The following is a 20,209-nucleotide window of genomic DNA, read 5'->3' as shown; positions in this document are numbered from 1 at the left end:
GTCAAGCAGAGAGAGTCAATTATCATATGGTTTCACTTCTTTGTGGAGCATAACAAATAGCATGGAGGACATGGGGAGTTAGGAGAAGGGAATTGGGGGAAACTGGAAGGGGAGGTGAACCATGAGAGACTATGGACTCTGAAAAACAATCTGAGGGTTTTGAAGGGGTGGGGAGTGGGAGGTCAGGGTACTAGGTGGTGGGTATTAGAGAGGGCACGGATTGCATGGAGCACTGGGTGTGGTGCAAAAACAATGAATACTGTTATGCTGAAAATAAAAAATAAATTAAAAAAAAAAAAGCACATACTCAGGGGGGCGCCTGGGTGGCTCAGTGGGTTAAAGCCTCTGCCTTTGGCTCAGGTCATGATCTCAGGGTCCTGGGATCAAGCCCCACATCGGGCTCTCTGCTCAGTGGGGAGCCTCCTCCCCCCACCACCCTGCTCTCTCTCTGCCTGCCTCTCTGCCTACTTGTGATCTCTGTCTGTCAAATACATAAATAAAATCTTTTAAAAAAAATTTAAAAAGTACATACTTAGGCCGCCTAGGTGGCTCAGCTTGTGAAGCATCCCACTCCTGGTTTGTTTCTGCTCAGGTCATGATCTCAGGGTTGTGAGACTGAGCCGTGCATTGGATTCCATGCTGAGTATGGAATTTGCTTGAGATTTTCTCTCTATGCCTCTCTCTCTTCCTCTCCCCTAACTCGCTCTCACACTCTCTCTAAAAGATTAAGTACATAAATATTTTAAAAAGGAGATATTCAACCTTACATTCCTCACTGATCCTCTATAGCATTTAGTGATAAATGCTATCACTATAATAACTATAAATGTTTGCGAGAAGAGCAGATAAATAAAAAGACTATCATAGGTGGTGTTTGGAGGAGGAAAGGCTGTAAAGTCAGATATGAGGACCTCTTTACTGAGCTTTGGACCTTAGAGACATTCTGGCTTGTCATTTCCTGAGGTGTTAATTTCTCTTCAGCTTGTTCTACATATTATCTCCCCAAATAGGAGGAACCAGCGATGTCATCAGAAGTCTTCCGCAGAAGAGGCGTTCCTTCTGTGCAACCACGGCCTCAGACTCCTGTCTCTTTATCTTGGTTAAGAACAGAAAACTGAGCTGCTTCCGGACAGCGCCCCCTGTGGTCACATGTGGATCGGACAAATGACACCATTGGCATCTTCATCCTGAAAGCAGTTGAGGCTTTCCTCTATTTTGGCTTCTAGCTCCATAGAAAAAAAGTGGTCAGGGGGAGACCTCTGAGTCCCATACCCAGTATTGTTTATCACACGCCATTAAATGTGCAAGGAATAATTTTTAATAATGAAGACAATAAAGAGATTTTCTTCTTCCAGCTCTTGCTTCCTTGCCAGGATTTATTGGCCAACATCTAAATTCACCTGGCAGTTTTCTCTCTCTGGGCATTCAGTTGCATTTTATGCTCCTGAAGATTTTGCAAACCCGACATTTTCAGAATTCAATAATTCCCATATGAATAAATATAAAGAAGGGGGTTGCCTTCTTGTGTTGCAAAATTCCACCACCATCCCACTTAGGAGTGCCTTGTCAACAGGCGTGTCTTGTGCGCAGAGACCAGCACTGTCTCCTTTGCTTGATGATTTTCAAACCTACTCATTTATTGGGTTAGTTTTGTTTTCTTAGTGTCATCCAATGTATTTTGGTGGAAATACTTCCAAACCAATAGCATGAGGGTCACAGCAGTTGTTTGTCCTTATATGTTTTCTTTTTTTTAATTGTATAGTTATATGTATATTTTTAACATCTTTATTTTTTTTCATTGTTCCAAGATTCATTGTTTTCACACCACACCCAGTGTCCCATGCAATACGTGCCCTCCTTAACATCAAACACCAGGCTCACCCATTCCCTCACCCCTGCCCCTCCAAAACCCTCAATATTTCTAATTTCTTTTTCATACTAATTGGATTCTAGAAGTGTTTTTCAGCACTGGAATTAATAGATGCATGGCTAACTTTGTTACCAGAGGTGTTTCAAAAACAATTTTACATGATTATGACAGGAAAGATAAAAAATAGAAGTAAAGGGTTCCCATGATTCATTTGAAGAGATTTTGTGTGCAGTTTTTAGGTGGTGGACCCAAGACTGTGTCCCTTTTTCTGCTTAATCAGTTCAAGTGCCTCTTCTACATGGCAGCAATGCAAACAAAGTATATGATTCACTCCACTTGCTGGCCTTAAAATTATGTGACTCCTCTTGAACAGTTAAAATTTCAGGAGATTCACATGGTTTCAAAAGGTGTACATGAATAAGACTTCCTGGGCTGTTGAAAAATCCCCACAAGTGTTGTTGCTGCTTTTGTGTCCAAGACAGTTGCAAGAAGAGGATAAACCAGACAGATGTTCAAGGTACTGTGGGTTTGAACCTCTCTATTCAATATTTTTCCTCTCTCCCAACATGAAGTCTGCTTTCTTTCTCTTTTCTGCCTCTCTCACCCCTTTGCTTTAAGAACTAGCTTCCACATCCTTCAAGAGCTTCTTCTTCTTCTAGCTCGCAGAAATCCATCTCCCTTACTGGCTTTATTACCATCCATGTGACTTGACTTAACTGTTGCATACATGATGTGTGTGCTTGTAAGTCAAGCCTGCTTGGATCCTAAACTTCTGGAAGGCCAGGATGATCAATGTTTTAATGATAAATTAGAAAGGTCATAAGTGAAATGTCCCTTGCTTCCATTTAGAGCACCACTTTTGAAGCTCTGCTCTATTAACACTTTGGGCTGGGTAATTCGTGGTGGTGGGCAGCGATCCTGTGCTTTGCAGGATGTCGAGCCGCATCCCTGGCCTCTCCCAGCTGGACGCCTGTCACCACCCCACCCCACACACCCATTGCAACAATCAAAAATGTCTCCAGACATTGCCACTTGAGAACGTTGAGCATTACTGGTCTAGGTGTTAGTTCATAGTGAACAGGCAACTGCTGAAGAATTTCTTTCTGGTCAACCAGCTGTTCCAGGAAATGAATAATCAGCCAGAAATCAGAATGTAGTTGCTTGGTGCCTAGTCTGTACTCAGAGTGGCGGTGTATATGAGGAACACCTCTTCTGTTGTCTGCCCAGCTTTTCTTTTCTGGGAACTGCTCACCCCACTGAGGCAGAGGCCATTCACCAAAAACCCACTTCTGCTTCTAGGCAACATGCACTTTTGCTTAGAAGAGCCCATGCTTGGGTTAGTGCCCCCAGAGGAATGGAAAGAAAACTAAGGGTCTCCAAGCTGGGAACGCTTAATATTTTCTTTTATTGGATCACAGAATGGAACAGGCCTACTTCTGCCTCAGGAGTGGTAGCGAACTTATGTATTCTCTGAGTTTTCTCTATCCCTAGTGTCTCCATGACATTAGTCTCTCTCCACACACTGCACTGTCTGTCTTCACACAGCACCTTGGCAAGGAAGCTATCCCTGGATCTCTTTCACCTTTCCTACTTTATCATCCTGGACAGTACTCAGCACTGTTGCACAGATATTTACTTATTATTCAGATTACTTCTGTGTTACTCCACTGGAATGTCCATACCACATGGACAGGGGTTTTTGTCTGTTTCATTCACCATGTATCCTCAATGTTTAAAATAATATCCAGCACATAGTAAGCACTCAATAAATATTCTTCTTTTATGATGAACTTGCTGATTGGTCCTTCCTGTTACTGGTTTAGTTCTTACACTCTCTGCTACTGTCTGTCTTGGTCATCGTTTCTCATCTCCACACCTCCTTATATTTATGCTATATTTATATGTACACACAGATATACACTCGGTAGAAAAGACAAAAGGCCCCCCACTATGTCTACAATCAGAAGATGGCATTGTTAGTGTGTCAGCTTTCCTCCATGATACCTTTGCCTTTGGTGAAGAAGGCACACCCTCCCCAACCCCGCCACGTGCCACATAACTTTGTCCCTACTGGCCATCACTGCTTGCAACAGCGTGGCCACCCAGGAGGGGTCAATTCATTCACATGTCCTCCAACCCGTCAAATTTTCTCTCTTAAGCATTTGAATTAAGAGACCAGAATGGACTTGGCAGCTATTCAAGTAGTAATAATATTTGAACTCCTAGAGAAAAGGTCATTTAAGGGTACTTGTCAGGGAACAGTAAGGCGGACCTTATTCAAGGGGGGAACACTGAGATGGGTGTAAGGACCAGTGCAATAGGGTCTTGGTGTCAGGAAGGAGATTGGACTCAATTCTGACTCCAACAGTGACAACTGGAGATTTATATCCAAGGAGCAGGGTGGGTGTTAGGTATGTAAATCATCAAGAGAAAACATCAGGGCCAATAGACTCCTTAATGAAGGCAAGCCAGTGTAGTAAAATAATGGATCGTGTTTGGATACCAAGGAAGGGGGGTTTTTGCTAAATTGATTTAGCAGGATTCTTGCTCAAACTGGATTCTACAAGGACAGAGAACACCTAAGGTTGAACCTAGTCCAGCAGAGTCCAAGGAGAGTGTCTTTGTCAGAGGTCCCATTGAGATGGCCATAAAAGGACCCTGTTCACCAGTTAGAGAAAGTCAGCCTACAGACGGAAGAGGACAGACTGAACCAAGTTGTCAGAAAAAGGAACAATAATTATGTGATTCTTAGCACAGAGGTTAATGGCTAGAGCTGAGGGTCAGAGGGACCCAAGTGGAGAATCCCAGTTCCCCAGCCTTGGGCACATGGCTCAACCTTCCCTAACCCCTTCCTCCTGCCACAATGTATGAAATCTCAAGGTTCTTGCTGCTTCTCTTCAAATGGCACAGTTGCTCCCTCAATATTGATGTGAATCCCAAATTTACTGTCTAGGAAATAGACAAGATGTGTAATCTCTATCCTAATGTATGACATTGACTTCATTTAGCTTATTAGGAGAATCAGCCATTCTCCACCCTGAAGCGGATGCTCGAGGCAGGGTGTCTCTAATAGGGATCTGAGCTGGTGGGCAGGTGAAGTCAGTCAGGGGCAGTTCCAAGAAGTGAGCCCTTAAAGGCTAAGGAAGTAAGAAACAAGACAGCTGGTATTTCTCTGTCTGCTTGCAACAGACAGGGTCAGGGTCAAGGATACGAAAATCTACTTCAAAGTAATTTCTGCATGGCAGAAATACCATGAAAACTAGGAAGAAAGGCAGTTCTCAACCTCAGAGGTCAAATCCTAAAAGTCTAGAGCATAGAACTGAAGTGTTCCTATTTTACTATTATATGTTCTCTCATTCCCTCACTAGACTTATAATATTTCATATCTATTTATGTGGCTTTGATTCAACTTATTTTTTTCTCCCCCTTCCAACAAGCTTTACTAAGGTATGATTGACAAATAAAATTGTATATATTGAAGGTGTACAACGTGACGTTTTGATATATGCACACACGGTGAAATAAGCACCACGGTCAAACTCATGAGCACATCCAGCCCTCCCACAGTTACCATTTATTTTGGATGAGAACGCAGAAGATGCACTGTCAGCATATCTCAGGTATACAAGCCTATATCCCCCATGTCATACACCCGATCCCCCGAATTCACTCATCTTACACAACTGAAAGTTCACATCCCCTGACCAGGATTTCCCCATTTCTCCCCTCCCTGCCCCCAGTTCCCTGAAATCCCCATTCTACCCCCTGCTGCTCTGTACTTGTCTTTCTTAGCTTCCACATAGAAGTGAGATCATGCTACATGTGTCCTTCTGTGTCTGGTTCATTTCCCTTGGTATCCTATCCTCCAGAATGATCCATGGTGTTGCAAATGACAACATGTCTTTCCATAAAAGGCTGGATAATATATGTGCCTCTATATTTCCAGCCCATCTTCTTTATCCATTCATACTTTGATAGGCACTGAGGTCATTTCCATACCTGGCTATTGTAAAGAATGCTGCAATGAACATGGAAATGCAGATAGATTTTATTGTGTGTGTGTTTAGTTTTTTGTTTTTTTTTTAATATAATTTTTTATTTTTTATAAACATATATTTTTATCCCCAGGGGTACAGGTCTGTGAATCACCAGGTTTACACACTTCACAGCACTCACCAAAACACATACCCTCCCCAATGTCCATAATACCACCCCCTTCTCCCAAACCCCCTCCCCCCAGCAACCCTCAGTTTGTTTTGTGAGATTAAGAGTCACTTATGGTTTGTCTCCCTCCCAATCCCATCTTCTTTCATTTATTCTTCTCGTACCCACTTAAGCCCCCATGTTGCATCACCACTTCCTCATATCAGGGAGATCATATGATAGTTGTCTTTCTCTGCTTGACTTATTTCGCTAAGCATGATACGCTCTAGTTCCATCCATGCTGTCGTAAATGGCAAGATTTCATTTCTTTTGATGGCTGCATAGTATTCCATTGTGTATATATACCACATCTTCTTGATCCATTCATCTATTGATGGACATCTAGGTTCTTTCCATAGTTTGGCTATTGTGGACATTGCTGCTATAAACATTCGAGTACACGTGCCCCTTTGGATCACTACGTTTGTATCTTTAGGGTAAATACCCAATAGTGCAATTGCTGGGTCATAGGGCAGTTCTATTTTCAACATTTTGAGGAACCTCCATGCTGTTTTCCAGAGTGGTTGCACCAGCTTGCATCCCCACCAACAGTGTAGGAGGGTTCCCCTTTCTCCGCATCCTCGCCAGCATCTGTCATTTCCTGACTTGTTTATTTTAGCCATTCTGACTGGTGTGAGGTGATATCGCATTGTGGTTTTGATTTGTATTTCCCTGATGCTGAGTGATATGGAGCACTTTTTCATGTGTCTGTTGGCCATCTGGATGTCTTCTTTGTGTAAATGTCTGTTCATGTCCTCTGCCCATTTCTTGATTGGATTATTTGTTCTTTGGGTGTTGAGTTTGCTAAGTTCTTTATAGATTCTGGACACTAGTCCTTTATCTGATATGTTGTTTGCAAATATCTTCTCCCATTCTGTCAGTTGTCTTTTGATTTTGTTAACTGTTTCCTTTGCTGTGCAAAAGCTTTTGATCTTGATGAAATCCCAATAGTTCATTTTTGCCCTTGCTTCCCTTGCCTTTGGCGTTGTTCCTAGGAAGATGTTGCTGCGGCTGAGGTCGAAGAGGTTGCTGCCTGTGTTCTCCTCAAGGATTTTGATGGATTCCTTTCGCACATTGAGGTCCTTCATCCATTTTGAGTCTATTTTTGTGTGTGGTGTAAGGAAATGGTCCAATTTCATTTTTCTGCATGTGGCTGTCCAATTTTCCCAGCACCATTTATTGAAGAGGCTGTCTTTTTTCCATTGGACATTCTTTCCTGCTTTGTCGAAGATTAGTTGACCATAGAGTTGAGAGTCTATTTCTGGGCTCTCTATTCTGTTCCATTGATCTACGGGTCTGTTTTTGTGCCAGTACCATGCTGTCTTGATGATGACAGCTTTGTAATAGAGCTTGAAGTCCGGGATTGTGATGCCACCAACGTTGGCTTTCTTTTTCAATATTCCTTTAGCTATTCGAGGTCTTTTCTGGTTCCATATAAATTTTAGAATTATTTGTTCCATTTCTTTGAAAAAGATGGATGGTACTTTGATAGGAATTGCATTAAATGTGTAGATTGCTTCAGGTAACATAGACATTTTCACAATATTTATTCTTCCAATCCAGGAGCATGGAACATTTTTCCATTTCTTTGTGTCTTCCTCAATTTCTTTCATGAGTACTTTATAGTTTTCTGAGTATAGATTCTGTGTCTCTTTGGTTAGGTTTATTCCTAAACTGCTAGAACTTATACAGGAATTCAGTAAAGTGTCAGGATATAAAATCAATGCACAGAAATCAGTTGCATTTCTCTACACCAACAGCAAGACAGAAGAAAGGGAAATTAAGGAGTGTTTAGTTTTATTTATTGATTTATTTATCTGTTTATTTTTATTTTTCATTATGTTTGGCTATCTACCCTATAGTACAACATTAGTTTTTTTATGTGGTGTTCAACGATTTATTAGTTGTGTATAACACCCAGTGCTCATCACACCACGTGCCCTCCTTAATACCCACCACCCAGCTACCCTATTCCCTTACCCCCTTCCCTCTGAAACCCTCAGTTTCTTTCCTGGAGCCCAGAGTCTCTCATGGTTTGTCTCCCTCTCTGATTTCCCCCCGTTCAGTTTTCCCTCCCTTTGCCTATGCAGATGTGTTTTAAAATGTTGCTAAGCATACAGCATTAGCAGGTTGGTCGCTGGCTTGGCTAATTAGTGCCCCAAAGTCAGCGATGTCCTACTTCTTGGTTTTTATTTCAGGATCTGACCTGTGACTAAGTGACCAGAGAATTCTTCAGTGAGCATGGTGTGGATACCGATGGCTTAAGAGGCTTGTATTCGTGATGCTGCCTTTAATTAGACTTTGACTTGATGCATGGAGATTACACCAACAGATTGTGGTCCTCTTGAAACCACCAAGACTCCTTGAGAAATAGGATATAAGACTCTACTGTTCCTTCTCTGTTATCAGTCATCAGTTAGAAGCTGGGGGAGCTATGGCCAAGAAGACAAACTTTCTTCTGTGTGGTGAGTATTCAACATCTTATTTTCTTTGGTTCTAGAACAGCTATAGTATTCAGTTGAGCTGGTAGAAGGCTGGCCTGAGGGGCATTTCCTGAAAGGGGCAAGTCCAGATTTCTAAGTGTGTGTTCACACAGACATAGCCAACATCGCAATGCTTTATATTTGTTTTCACTTATAATGCCTAATGTCCTTGGAAGTAAAAGCAACATTGAAAGTAGTGGTTTTCAACTGAGGGGCAGTTTGGTGTCCCCAGAGGAGACCCTTAGTAATGTTTGCAGACAGTTTTGGTAGTTGTGACTGGGCGCAAGGGTGTGCCTGGAATTGAGTGAGTGGAGGCCAGGGGTGCCATCCCACACGCTCCAGTGCAAGGGCCAGCCTTTGTGAGAGGAATTATTCGGGCTAAAATGGCAATAGTGGGGCGCATGGGTGACTCACTTGGTGAAGTGACTCACTTGGTGAAGTGACTGCCTTAGGCTCAGGTCATGACCCTGGAGTTCCAGGATCAAGTTCCACAGCAAGCTCCCTGCTCAGCAGGGAGTCTGCTTCTCCCTCTGACCTTCCCCCTTTCTCTCTCTCTCTCTCTCTCTCTCATAAATAAATAAATAAATAATATATTAAAATGCCATAGTGCCAAGACTGAGCAACCCTACCTAAAGGAAGGCATAAGTATTTTTTTAAATTTTTAATGGCATGAATTAAAACGACAACAACAACAACAATGCACCGAACTGGGGAGGGGGAGACCCTCATGGGGAGATTCACTGGCAGCAAACTCAAAATCTCCATGAAATTTTTGACCATTGATGTTGATTTTTTTCTTAAGTTCCAGGATGCAGTATCTCCCTTCTCTGGACTTGTCAGTATGTACATATGAACATCTGAACCTGACAGAGGATTATGGAACTTGGGGAGAGTTTGGGGCCAGCCCATAAGGCTCTTCAGGGAATCCTGAGTCACGTAGTAGAGTCTAAAGAGAATTGACTTCTCTGTGTCCTGTTGACAGAATCTGTTCCAATTGGGCAGTGAGGGAATCTTACCACACATGTTCTCTCCTCTCTCTGTGGCACAAAACAGGACACTTTCTGGTCCCTGGGACTGTTGGTGCAGTAACTATAGTGTTAATAAAAAGGGGGAGATTTCACAAACCAAGGTTGTGAAAAGTGCTTAATGAAAACAGCGAGTGGTCGTGTAGTCTAGTGAGGGGTCAGGCTTTGTTGTTTCCCCGTTGTGTTATCTTGGGCAAGTTCCTGAGTCACTATGACCCTCAGATTCCTGTGCTGTAAAATGGGGCTCTGAAGAGGTTCTGCTTCTTGAGAGTGTCAGGGGGGGATCCATGAGCTGGTTGTACCTGGAAGGTGCCTATCAGAGGTTAACATTTACTCAACACTGGGTATCACTGTTGGTGATATTGCTTCCCTGTTCACCCACTCTGCTGTAGCTTTCAGCATAAATGCCACTACTACACTATTTTTAAAAAACCTTATTACGATAGGGAAGCTGGGGGTGCCTGGGTGGCTCAGTGGGTTAAAGCCTCTGCCTTCGGCTCAGGTCTTGATCCCAGGATCCTGGGATTAAGCCTTGAATCGGGCTCTCTGCTCAGTGGGGAGCCTGCTTCATCCTCTCTCTCCCTCTCTCTCTCTCTGCCTACCTCTCTGCCTACTTGTGATCTCTGTCTGTCAAGTAAATAAATAAATAAATAATCTTTAAGGATAGAGCACCTGGATGGCTCAGTCATTAGGCATCTGCCTTTAGCTTGGGTTGTAATCCCAGGGTCCTGGGAATCAAGCCCCACATTGGGCTCCCTGCTCAGCGGGAAGCCTGCTTCTCCCTCTCCCACTCTCCCTGCTTGTATTCCCTCTCTCTCTCTCTGTCTCTCTCAAATAAATAAATAAAATCTTTAAAAAAATAAAACAAAACCTTATTAGGACATAATTGGCACATAACATTGTGTAAGGTTGAGGCATACCCCATGTTCATTCAGTACATTTACATATGGCAGTACGATCTCCACCTTAGCTTTTGCTAACATCTCATGGCATCATATAAGTACCATTTCTTGTTTCTCATGGGAACCAATGAGATCTAGTCTGTCAGCCACTTTGAGGTTTATCCTATGGTTCTGTTGTCTATCCTCACTATGCTGTGCATTCAATCTCCAGGACTTACCTCTCTACTAGTTCCAAGTTAGTGCCCTTAAACATCCCACCAGATCCGCCCCTGTGCCCCCAGCCCCTGGTAACCACCATCCTACTGTATGTTTTCATGAGGTCAGCTTCAGAACCATGATTGAATTGGATGGGTGTGAGACAGGCTTCAACAGAGAAGTTGAATTTGGGAACCCACACAGTCAAAGATTCAGAAGAGGACAAGTTGATTCTTCAGCCTCCACAGAGCATCACCCTCACTGAGGGGTCCACATGTTCCACCTTCCCCCCTATGCTCTCTTATTTTTTTCTCCTCTTTCCTCTTCCCCTGGTGAAATCTAAGCCAGAGTTTCAGGGCAACATGAGCAGGGAAGAAAGTGCCAGGGAGTGGTAAGTCTGCTCAGTTCCATTGGAGTAAAGCACTTTGGCTATGAGAGAACCACACCTATCACTGATACCTGGGTCCAGCTGCCTCTTGGGAACACTGAGCTGGCCCCCACCTGCTGGGTTGTAGGGAAGGGACTGTTCCCCTTATACTGACTGTGGAGTTAATATTGGTTCACAACCCTCCCTTTTGGGAGGTTCTTGGGCGTCCTCCGAAGCCAGCCCCATTACTTCAGGGTAGAGAGACTGAAGGAGGAGACTGGCCAGTCCACGTTGGGAGGTGGCAGTTTCAATAAGCAAAGGGAACTTACATAGGGGGTTTGTCTTGCAACAGCAAGACAAATGGACCCCCACATCCATCCACCAAATCTTGTAAGTCTACATATAGAGAGAGGGGCCTTAACAGGGCTCAGTCATGCATACACCACATCACTATCCAAGGAGATGTCCTTAGAGCAGCCTCTGAAAGCAGGAAAGGCAAGGAGAACCCACTTTCCAAGGATGGGGAGGGGGCCAGGAGCCTCTGAGTATCCAGCTCATAGGTCAGTTGGCGGTCATGTCTTTTTGATGAACTTCCTCGGCACTTGGGTTGGCAGACCTGGGAAATAGGAACACTCTCTGAGTCTAACAGTTTCATCAGAACAACCAGAATGACTCATACAAGAAAGATAAGGTGGAGTTTTCACTGCTAGGGCAATCAAGCTCTTTGCTTAAAAAGCAGAACTTCAGGGCACCTGGGTGGCTCAGTGGGTTAAAACCTCTGCCTTTGGCTCAGGTCATGATTCCAGGGTCCTGGGATCGAGCCCCACATTGGGCTCCCTGCTCAGCAAAGAGCCTGTTTCCCCTCTCTCTGCCTGCCTCTCTGCCTATTTGTGACCTCTCTCCTCTCTCTCTCTGTCAAATAAATAAAAAATATCTTGAAAAAAAAAAAAAGCAGAACTTCGCCTTCAAAATAATCAGGCAGTCACCCTGGCTAAAATTCATGAATATCACCAAAAAGGCAGGATTTCTGTATTGATGGGGCTGGTGGTGATGGTGGTGATGCATATGATATTTTTCTCAAAAGGTGAATACTCTCACAGCTTCTATTCTCCAATATCATTTTATATTCCCTGAAAGGAGAAGATAAGTCGCTATGTAAGTAACCCATATTTACTCTAGGAAAAGTTAGAAAAAAGTAAGAAAATGCCCAGGAGCAAAATTGAAAACTACCTAGAAATGATCACTCTTCACGTCCCCACACCTTTTCTCTCCAGTATTTATGAGTAGTAAACATTTATTTTGTGTTGGTCTTTTTAATTTTTTTTTTAATATAATTTTTTATTTTTTCTAAACATATATTTTTATCCCCAGGGGTACTTAGCGAAATAAGTCAAGCAGAGAAAGACAACTATCATATGATCTCCCTGATATGAGGAAGTGGTGATGCAACATGGTCTTTTTATTTTTTAAGAATTATTTATTCATTTACTTGACAGAAAGAGATCACAAGCAGGCAGAGAGGCAGGCAGAGAGAGAGAGGGGAAAGCAGGCTCCCTGCCGAGCAGAGAGTGCGATGCGGGGCTCGATCCCAAGACCCTGAGATCATGACCTGAGCCACCCATGAGTCTCTGTGTTGGTCTTTTTAAATTGGCCTCCAGCCACAGCATCTTAAACCTGATATAACTGTTGAGCAGCTTCCAAACAAGAGACCATTTTCTTAAGTTTGCGAGCATTTGTCAGCGTTGTAAAATTGATTAAAACCCTTAATGAAATGTATCCACATATTGTTAGGAAAGAGGGAACTGAATCTATTTAAATGAATAAAACATTCTGCCTGGTATGAGTGGGGTATATGTTATATGGTAGGTGATAATGATAAATTTACCTCTATTTAACATGCTGCCCTTCGTTATAGTCAAGACAATAAGTTCTGTATTGTAAATCAAGTACTAGCCCTGGAAGAAACAGGTGGGTGGCCAGGAGTATTCAGAAGGATTTAAGGAAGATTCCTGAAATGTTAATTTCTTCCTTTTATTTTTCTTAGGGCTTTCCTGCTTGGTCCTTGTTGTGAGGACATACAATGGTATGTTGGCACTTGAAACCAAAAGTAAGCTCTTATTATTATTTTTTATTGTTATCTTAGTCACCATACAGTACATCATTAGTTTTTGATACAGTGTTCCAAGATTCATTGCTTAATACCCAGTGCTCCATGCAATACGTGCCCTCCTTAAATCGGTATATTTGGATGGGAATACCCAGTGCATCAGGGCACAGTCCTTCAGGATGTGGTCTTTCCCCATGGCCTCAACAACAAATGCAAAATCAACCATCATTTCTAAAAGCTCTGCGACTCTTGGTTAATTAGGATGGGCTACATTGATTGCAATTTTGTAGGTCCAGAGTGGCCAATACTGACCCTTTTGTGCAGTTCCATTGATATTATTCCACAATTTCTATACTGTGTTCATATGAAAGACTCTGCCCAGATTCATACAAGGATGGAATGAGAAGACAGTTTTCCATTTTGCCTGACATTTTCTTTTTTTTTTAATTTTTAAAAATCAATATTATTAAAGATACAACAGCCATAATTTTATCCGTGTCAAAAGATTGCCAGTTAGATATGAACAGAAACATACACATAATAATGATCTTCCTATGATGTAATTGAAATACAGTAAACATTTTAATAACATTTACGCAATCTCTTAGGAGTCCAGAATAGCCCTTTTGATCATTTGATAATCTTAGCACTTTAATATTGTAATTACAGCATGTCAGCACTCCATTTAAATTGTAACTATCAAAGCTCAGAGGAAACTGATCCTTGTGTATCTGTAATTTCCTACCATATAATTTTAAAGCTTAAGCTATTTTTCTGTTATCATTTCAGTCATAGAAGCATACTTGGAAGTCTAGGGACTTGTAGTTTTCATGCTTCAAAGGCTATTAAAAAATTTTTTTATGTTCAGTTTGCCAGCATATCATTAGTTTTTGATGTAGCATTTCATGATTCATTAGTTGCATGTAACACCCAGTGCGCATCACAACACATGCCCTCCATATACCCATCACCTGGTTACCCCATCCCTCCCCTTCTGTAACCCTCAGTTTGTTTCTCAGAGTCCAGAGTCTCTCATGGTTTGTCTCCCTCTCTGATTTCCTCCCAGTTTTCCCTCCTTCCCCTATGGTCTTCTGCGTTATCGTTCATATTCCACATATGAGTGAAACCATATGATAATTGTCTTTCTCTGCTTGGCTTATTTCATTTAGCATAATCCCCTCCAGTTTCATCCATGTTGATGCAAATGATAGGTATTCATCCTTTCTGATGGCTGAGTAATATTTCTTTGTATATATGAACCACATCTTCTTTACCCATTCATCTGTTGAAGGACACCTCAGCTCCTTCCACAGTTTGGCTGTTGTGGACATTGCTTCTGTAAACATTGGGCTTCCTTCTTTTCACTACATCTGTATCTTCGGAGTAAATACCTAGTAGTGCAATAGCTGGGTTACAGGATAGCTCTATTTTTAACTTCTTGAGGAACATCCATGTTGTTTTCCAGAGTGGCTGCACCAACTTGCATTCCCACTAACAGTGTAAGATGTTTTCCCTTTTTCCACAACTTCTCCAGCAATTGTTGTTTCCTGTTTTGTTAAAGTTTTTTAATATTTTATTTTTTTATGAACATATAATGTATTATTAGCCCCAGGGGCACAGGTTTGTGAATCACCAGGTTTACACATTTCACAGCACTCACCATATCATGCACCCTCCCCAATGTCCATAACCCCACCACCCTCTCCCTACCTGCCCCCCGCCACCCTCAGTTTGTTTTGTGACATAAAGAATCTCTTATGCTTTGTATCCCTCCCGATCCCATCTTGTTTCATTTATTCTTTCCTACACCCTAAGAACCCCACATTGCCTCTCAACTTCCTCATATCAGGGAGATCATATGATAATTGTCTTTCTCTGATAGACTTATTTCGCTAAGCATAATACCCTCTAGTTCCATCCATGTTGTCACAAATGGCAAGATTTGTTTTGTTAATTTTTACCATTTTGACTGGTGTGTGGTGGTATCTCATTGTGGTTTTGATTTGTATTTCCATGATGTCTAGTGATGTTGAACATTTTTTCATGTGTCCATTAGCCATTTGTATGTCTTCTTTGGAGAAATGTCTGTTCATGTCTTCTGCCCAGTTTTTGACTGGATTCTCTGGGTCTTTTTGGGTGTTGAGTTTGAGTTCTTTCTAGATCTTGGATACCAGCACTTTATCTGTAATGTCATTTGCAAATATCTTCTCCCATTCTGTGGGTTGCCTCTTAGTGTTGTTGACTGTTCCTTTTGCTGTATAGAAGTTTTTATCATGATGATGTCTCAAAAGTTCCTTTCCCTGGTATTTGGAGACAAGGGGTTTTTTTGTTTTGTTTTGTTTTTAAAGAATTTATTTATTTGACAGAGAAAGATCACAAGTAGGCAGAGAGGCAGGCAGAGAGAGAGAGAGAGGAGGAAGCAGGCTCTGCCGAGCAGAGAGCCCGATGTGGGACTCGATCCCAGAACTCTGAGATCATGACCTGAGCCGAAGGCAGTGGCTTAACCCACCGAGCCACCCAGGAGCCCTGGAGACATGTTTTGAAAGAATACATAAATAGAGGACCTACATACATTTGCATACTCCGTGTATGATATATGGTATAATAATTTCATATATGCACTGTATATGTATAGATAGATGTATAGACAAACACATAATTTTTTTTCTAAACTACTTGAGAAGAAGCTACATACACCATAATCCTGCACTCCTTAATACTTCAGTATGCATATTCTAAGACAATGGGCATGCTCTCAAATAATCACAGACCAATTAACAAAATCGATGCAACTGTCCCATTAGTTATGGGGCAGGTACTTAGCCTAATCTTTGGCTACATTGTTCCATTCTCACTTTAAAGATGAGGACAAGGAGGCTTGGAAATATTTCAGAAATCAACTGAGGTCCCAGCTATGTCAATGGTACAGCCATAAGGGCACTTCATTCCCCCATAGTGCAAAGGTTAATGGGAAGGGACAAACAATTTCAATGTATTAATGTCATCACCTTAGTTTGAGCTGCAAACACTTATTGGTAGGGGCCAAAACAGGAGAATGTGGAATTTGGACAGAATAATGTCTCCTAATTAAACATGGCACGACATTTTTCTTTAGTTGCCTTTTTATTTTGGACATTTAAATCTATAGAACTATTGTAATGATAGTAAAAATGATCACCCTATACTTTTCACCTGGATTCATCAACTGCTAACATACAGCTACATTTCCTTCTGGTTTCCTAGCTACCTCTCTAAACACTAAGTATTTATTAGCAAAAATAATTTTATATATATATTTTTTTTCACTGATTATATATATATTATATATATATATATATATAATATATATATTATTTATATATAATCAGTGAAAAATAATTAAAAGGAAACCTCACTAACATGGAGTCTGGAGGTTCAACAGGAGTTCTCCTGCCCTGCCACTTGCGGTCAATTACAAACCCAACAAGAAGAGACGGACCTTGTGAGCCAATACGAGTCCACTCAACCAGTAGGAGGAAGAAAGTCTCCTCTAACCTGCTCTCCTCCTTCACCTCCCCCCAGCAGACTAACCACTGAGAGGTAGTCACAGCCCAGCCAATGAAAGACAGCCACAGCTCAACCAATGGGAGACAGTCACAGCTCAGCCAATGAGAAGCCACTGTACTTCAAACTCCCTGTTTAGTCCAGTGGACTTTTTGCGTAGAATAGCCCTGCCCTACTTCCTCTTTCCTCTCTCAAACAGAAGTCTCCTTTGTTTGGTGGGCAGGGGATTTGCCTTTGCCCTGAGGGCTGCCTTGTGTTTCCCACTTCGCAATTCTCTTCCATCCCAAATAGACCCATTTTTCCCAAGAAAAAACTGGCTCTTTTACTTTTCAGGTTAACATACCTATATACAATATAGATATATCTTCAACTTAGTTTTGTGTCACATTGAGATTATGTAATGGTTCATGTACATATCTGTGTGTATTTATTTTTCACTAATCCATTGGAAAATAAATTGCGGATATCTTGCCCCTAAATCCCTTAGCATCTATTTACTAAGAATATGGACATACTCTTACATAACACAGGGTCAATTTAGGAAATTTGTCATTGATACAATTCTATAATTTAAGCCTATTGTCAAAATTTTTTCAGTTGTTCCAGTAATACATTTTTTTTTTCAAGTTTGGGATTTATTCTTCAATCACATAGGCATTATATTTAGTTACTATGTTTCTTTCATCTCCTCTAGTCTAGGACAATTGCTTTCAGCCTTTCTTCTTCTTTCATGACGTTGACATTTTTGTTGAGGCAAGGTAGTTAGATTACAGCATGTGCACCAGTTGCATTTGTCTGAGATTTCCCCATCATTAGGTCTGGTTATGCGTGTGGGGCAGGGAAATGGCACATATGCTGTTCTGTCTTTCTTTGTGTATGATATTGGAAGTAGCGCATGACAGAGATTTTTTTTTAATTTTTTATTTTTTATAAACATATATTTTTATCCCCAGGGGTACAGGTCTGTGAATCGCCAGGTTTACACACTTCACAGCACTCACCAAAGCACATACCCTCCCCAATGTCCATAATCCCACCCCCCTTCTCCCAACCCCCCTCCCCCCAGCAACCCTCAGTTTGTTTTGTGAGATTAAGAGTCACTTATGGTTTGTCTCCCTCCCAATCCCATCTTGTTTCATTGATTCTTCTCCTACCCACTTAAGCCCCCATGTTGCATCACCACTTCCTCATATCAGGGAGATCATATGATAGTTGTCTTTCTCTGCTTGACTTATTTCGCTAAGCATGATACACTCTAGTTCCATCCATGTTGTGGCAAATGGCAAGATTTCATTTCTTTTGATGGCTGCATAGTATTCCATTGTGTATATATACCACATCTTCCTTATCCATTCATCTGTTGATGGACATCTAGGTTCTTTCCACAGTTTGGCTATTGTGGACATTGCTGCTATAAACATTCGGGTGCACGTGCCCCTTTGGATCACTACGTTTGTATCTTTAGGGTAAATACCCAGTAGTGCAATTGCTGGGTCATAGGGCAGTTCTATTTTCAACATTTTGAGGAACCTCCATGCTGTTTTCCAGAGTGGTTGCACCAGCTTGCATTCCCACCAACAGTGTAGGAGGGTTCCCCTTTCTCCGCATCCTCGCCAGCATCTGTCATTTCCTGACTTATTGATTTTAGCTATTCTGACTGGTGTGAGGTGATATCTCATTGTGGTTTTGATTTGTATTTCCCTGATGCTGAGTGATATGGAGCACTTTTTCATGTGTCTGTTGGCCATCTGGATGTCTTCTTTGCAGAAATGTCTGTTCATGTCCTCTGCCCATTTCTTGATTGGATTACTTGTTCTTTGGGTGTTGAGTTTGCTAAGTTCTTTATAGATTTTGGACACTAGTCCTTTATCTGATATGTCGTTTGCAAATATCTTCTCCCATTCTGAATGCGAAAAGAATCCATCAAAATCCTTGAGGAGAACACAGGCAGCAACCTCTTCGACCTCAGCCGCAGCAACATCTTCCTAGGAACATCGCCAAAGGCAAGGGAAGCAAGGGCAAAAATGAACTATTGGGATTTCATCAAGATCAAAAGCTTTTGCACAGCAAAGGAAACAGTTAACAAAATCAAAAGACAACTGACAGGACAGAGATGGTTTTAAGTTGTTCGTCTAATATATCAACAACAGAATTACACTGATTTAACTAGCTTATTACCTAAATCCTGGTGATGGGCATTAAGGAGGGCACGTATTGCGTGAAGCACTGGTTGTGGTGCATAAACAATGAATCTTGGAACACTGAAAAAATAAGATTAAATTTTTTAAAAACCCAAGAAACTTTTAAAGTGCATCGGGGAAGAGTCCTAGAGGAAAGAATTATTTTTAACTCACGAGTGAGTCAAGTCATTTGTTGACATTTTAAGAGACAGGACTTCAAGTGGGGATTAGATTGATTAAATATTGAATCAAATAGAGAATGCACAGTCTTGCCTTCTGCTCTCTCTCTTTCTCTCTACAGATCCATGCACAAGCCATCCCTGCCCTGCTAAATCTTACTGTGTCTCCAAGGAACAAAAATACTTCTGTTATTGCATAGATGGATACGCTTCGAACACAGGAGAAAGAAATTTCAAAGACCGGAACGTCGTTTGCAGAGGTGATTCTGGGCTTGTAGAAAGAGTGGTATTACTGCAAGAGTATGTAAATCTTGGAAGGAAAGCTGGCCATAGGATTCTGAGGGGAAAGGCTTCAGTGTCCTGCCTGAAGGTCATGTCCCTTTACTCTGTAGCATCATTCATGTGAGAGTAAGAATTTGAGGTCCAGGTGAAATTGACTTGTGTTCCATCTCAACTCTAACTAAGCAGCTGTGCGACTTTTGGGGCAGTTGCTTGAATCCTCCATCTCAAGTGTATAGCCTGTAAAATAGGAATAATCATCCTACCTTCTGCAGATCAGAGAACTTAGGTCAGAGGAATATGTGTTTGTTTAAAGGAGTCAATCCCAAAGTTAATGAAATGCCCGGTTTAAAAAATAAGTCCTCCTATGCATCCAATGTCATGCTAGGCATTTTTCTTATTTAAACCACACTCCAACTCCCCATGACATGGACGTCTCTCTTTCTCTTTTTTTAAGATTTTATTTATTTATTTGACAGAGATCACAAGTAGGCAGAGAGGCAGGCAGAGAGAGAGAGGAAGGGAAGCAGGACCCTGGGATCATGATCTGAGCGAAAGCAGAGGCTTTAACCCACTGAGCCACCCAGGCACCCTCTCTTTTAAGATGGAAGTTAGCAAACTTTTTCTGTACAGGGCTGTCTAGTAAATATTTCAGGCTTTGCAGGCCATATGGTCTCTGCTGCAACTATTCAGCCCTGTCTTTGTAATGTAACTGTAGCCACAGACATAAATGAATGGATGTGGCTGTGTACCAATAAAATTTTATTTACAAAAACAGGCAGTGGGCCAGCCCAGGGCCACAGTTTGCAACCTTGGCCTAAGTAATGAGAATACTTGCTATCCCCCCTACTCCCCAGTACTTATAGTAGGATATAG

The 20,209-nt window shown here is 41.7% G+C and overlaps 2 protein-coding genes across 5 annotated transcripts in view; both read left to right on the top strand.

Moving 5' to 3' along the window:
- Positions 1 to 3,660, top strand: part of LOC309847630 (putative adhesion G protein-coupled receptor E4P) — a 48,000-nt gene extending 44,340 nt beyond the window's left edge. For both annotated transcript variants that reach the window (XM_082698185.1, XM_082698184.1), the window contains one exon: positions 1,011 to 3,660. In XM_082698185.1, coding sequence (XP_082554311.1) covers positions 1,011 to 1,118 — 108 coding nt within the window. In that variant the 3' untranslated portion in view covers positions 1,119 to 3,660. The remainder of the gene's footprint in view (positions 1 to 1,010) is intronic.
- A 4,611-nt stretch (positions 3,661 to 8,271) lies between these two features.
- Positions 8,272 to 20,209, top strand: part of LOC309847648 (adhesion G protein-coupled receptor E3-like) — a 59,676-nt gene continuing 47,738 nt past the window's right edge. For 2 of the 3 annotated variants that reach the window (XM_082698205.1, XM_082698203.1), the window contains exons 1-3: positions 8,272 to 8,538; positions 13,090 to 13,128; positions 19,177 to 19,314. In XM_082698205.1, the coding sequence (XP_082554331.1) occupies positions 8,508 to 8,538; positions 13,090 to 13,128; positions 19,177 to 19,314 (208 nt within the window). In that variant the 5' untranslated portion in view covers positions 8,272 to 8,507. The remainder of the gene's footprint in view (positions 8,539 to 13,089; positions 13,129 to 19,176; positions 19,315 to 20,209) is intronic. The other variant, XM_082698204.1, reaches the window with a different exon arrangement.

This window comes from Mustela nivalis (assembly GCF_964662115.1).
Source record: "Mustela nivalis genome assembly, chromosome: 1".
NCBI classification, from domain to species: Eukaryota; Metazoa; Chordata; class Mammalia; order Carnivora; family Mustelidae; genus Mustela; species Mustela nivalis.
Note: the sequence above shows the minus strand (reverse complement) of the source record. Positions and strands in the feature narration are given on the sequence as shown.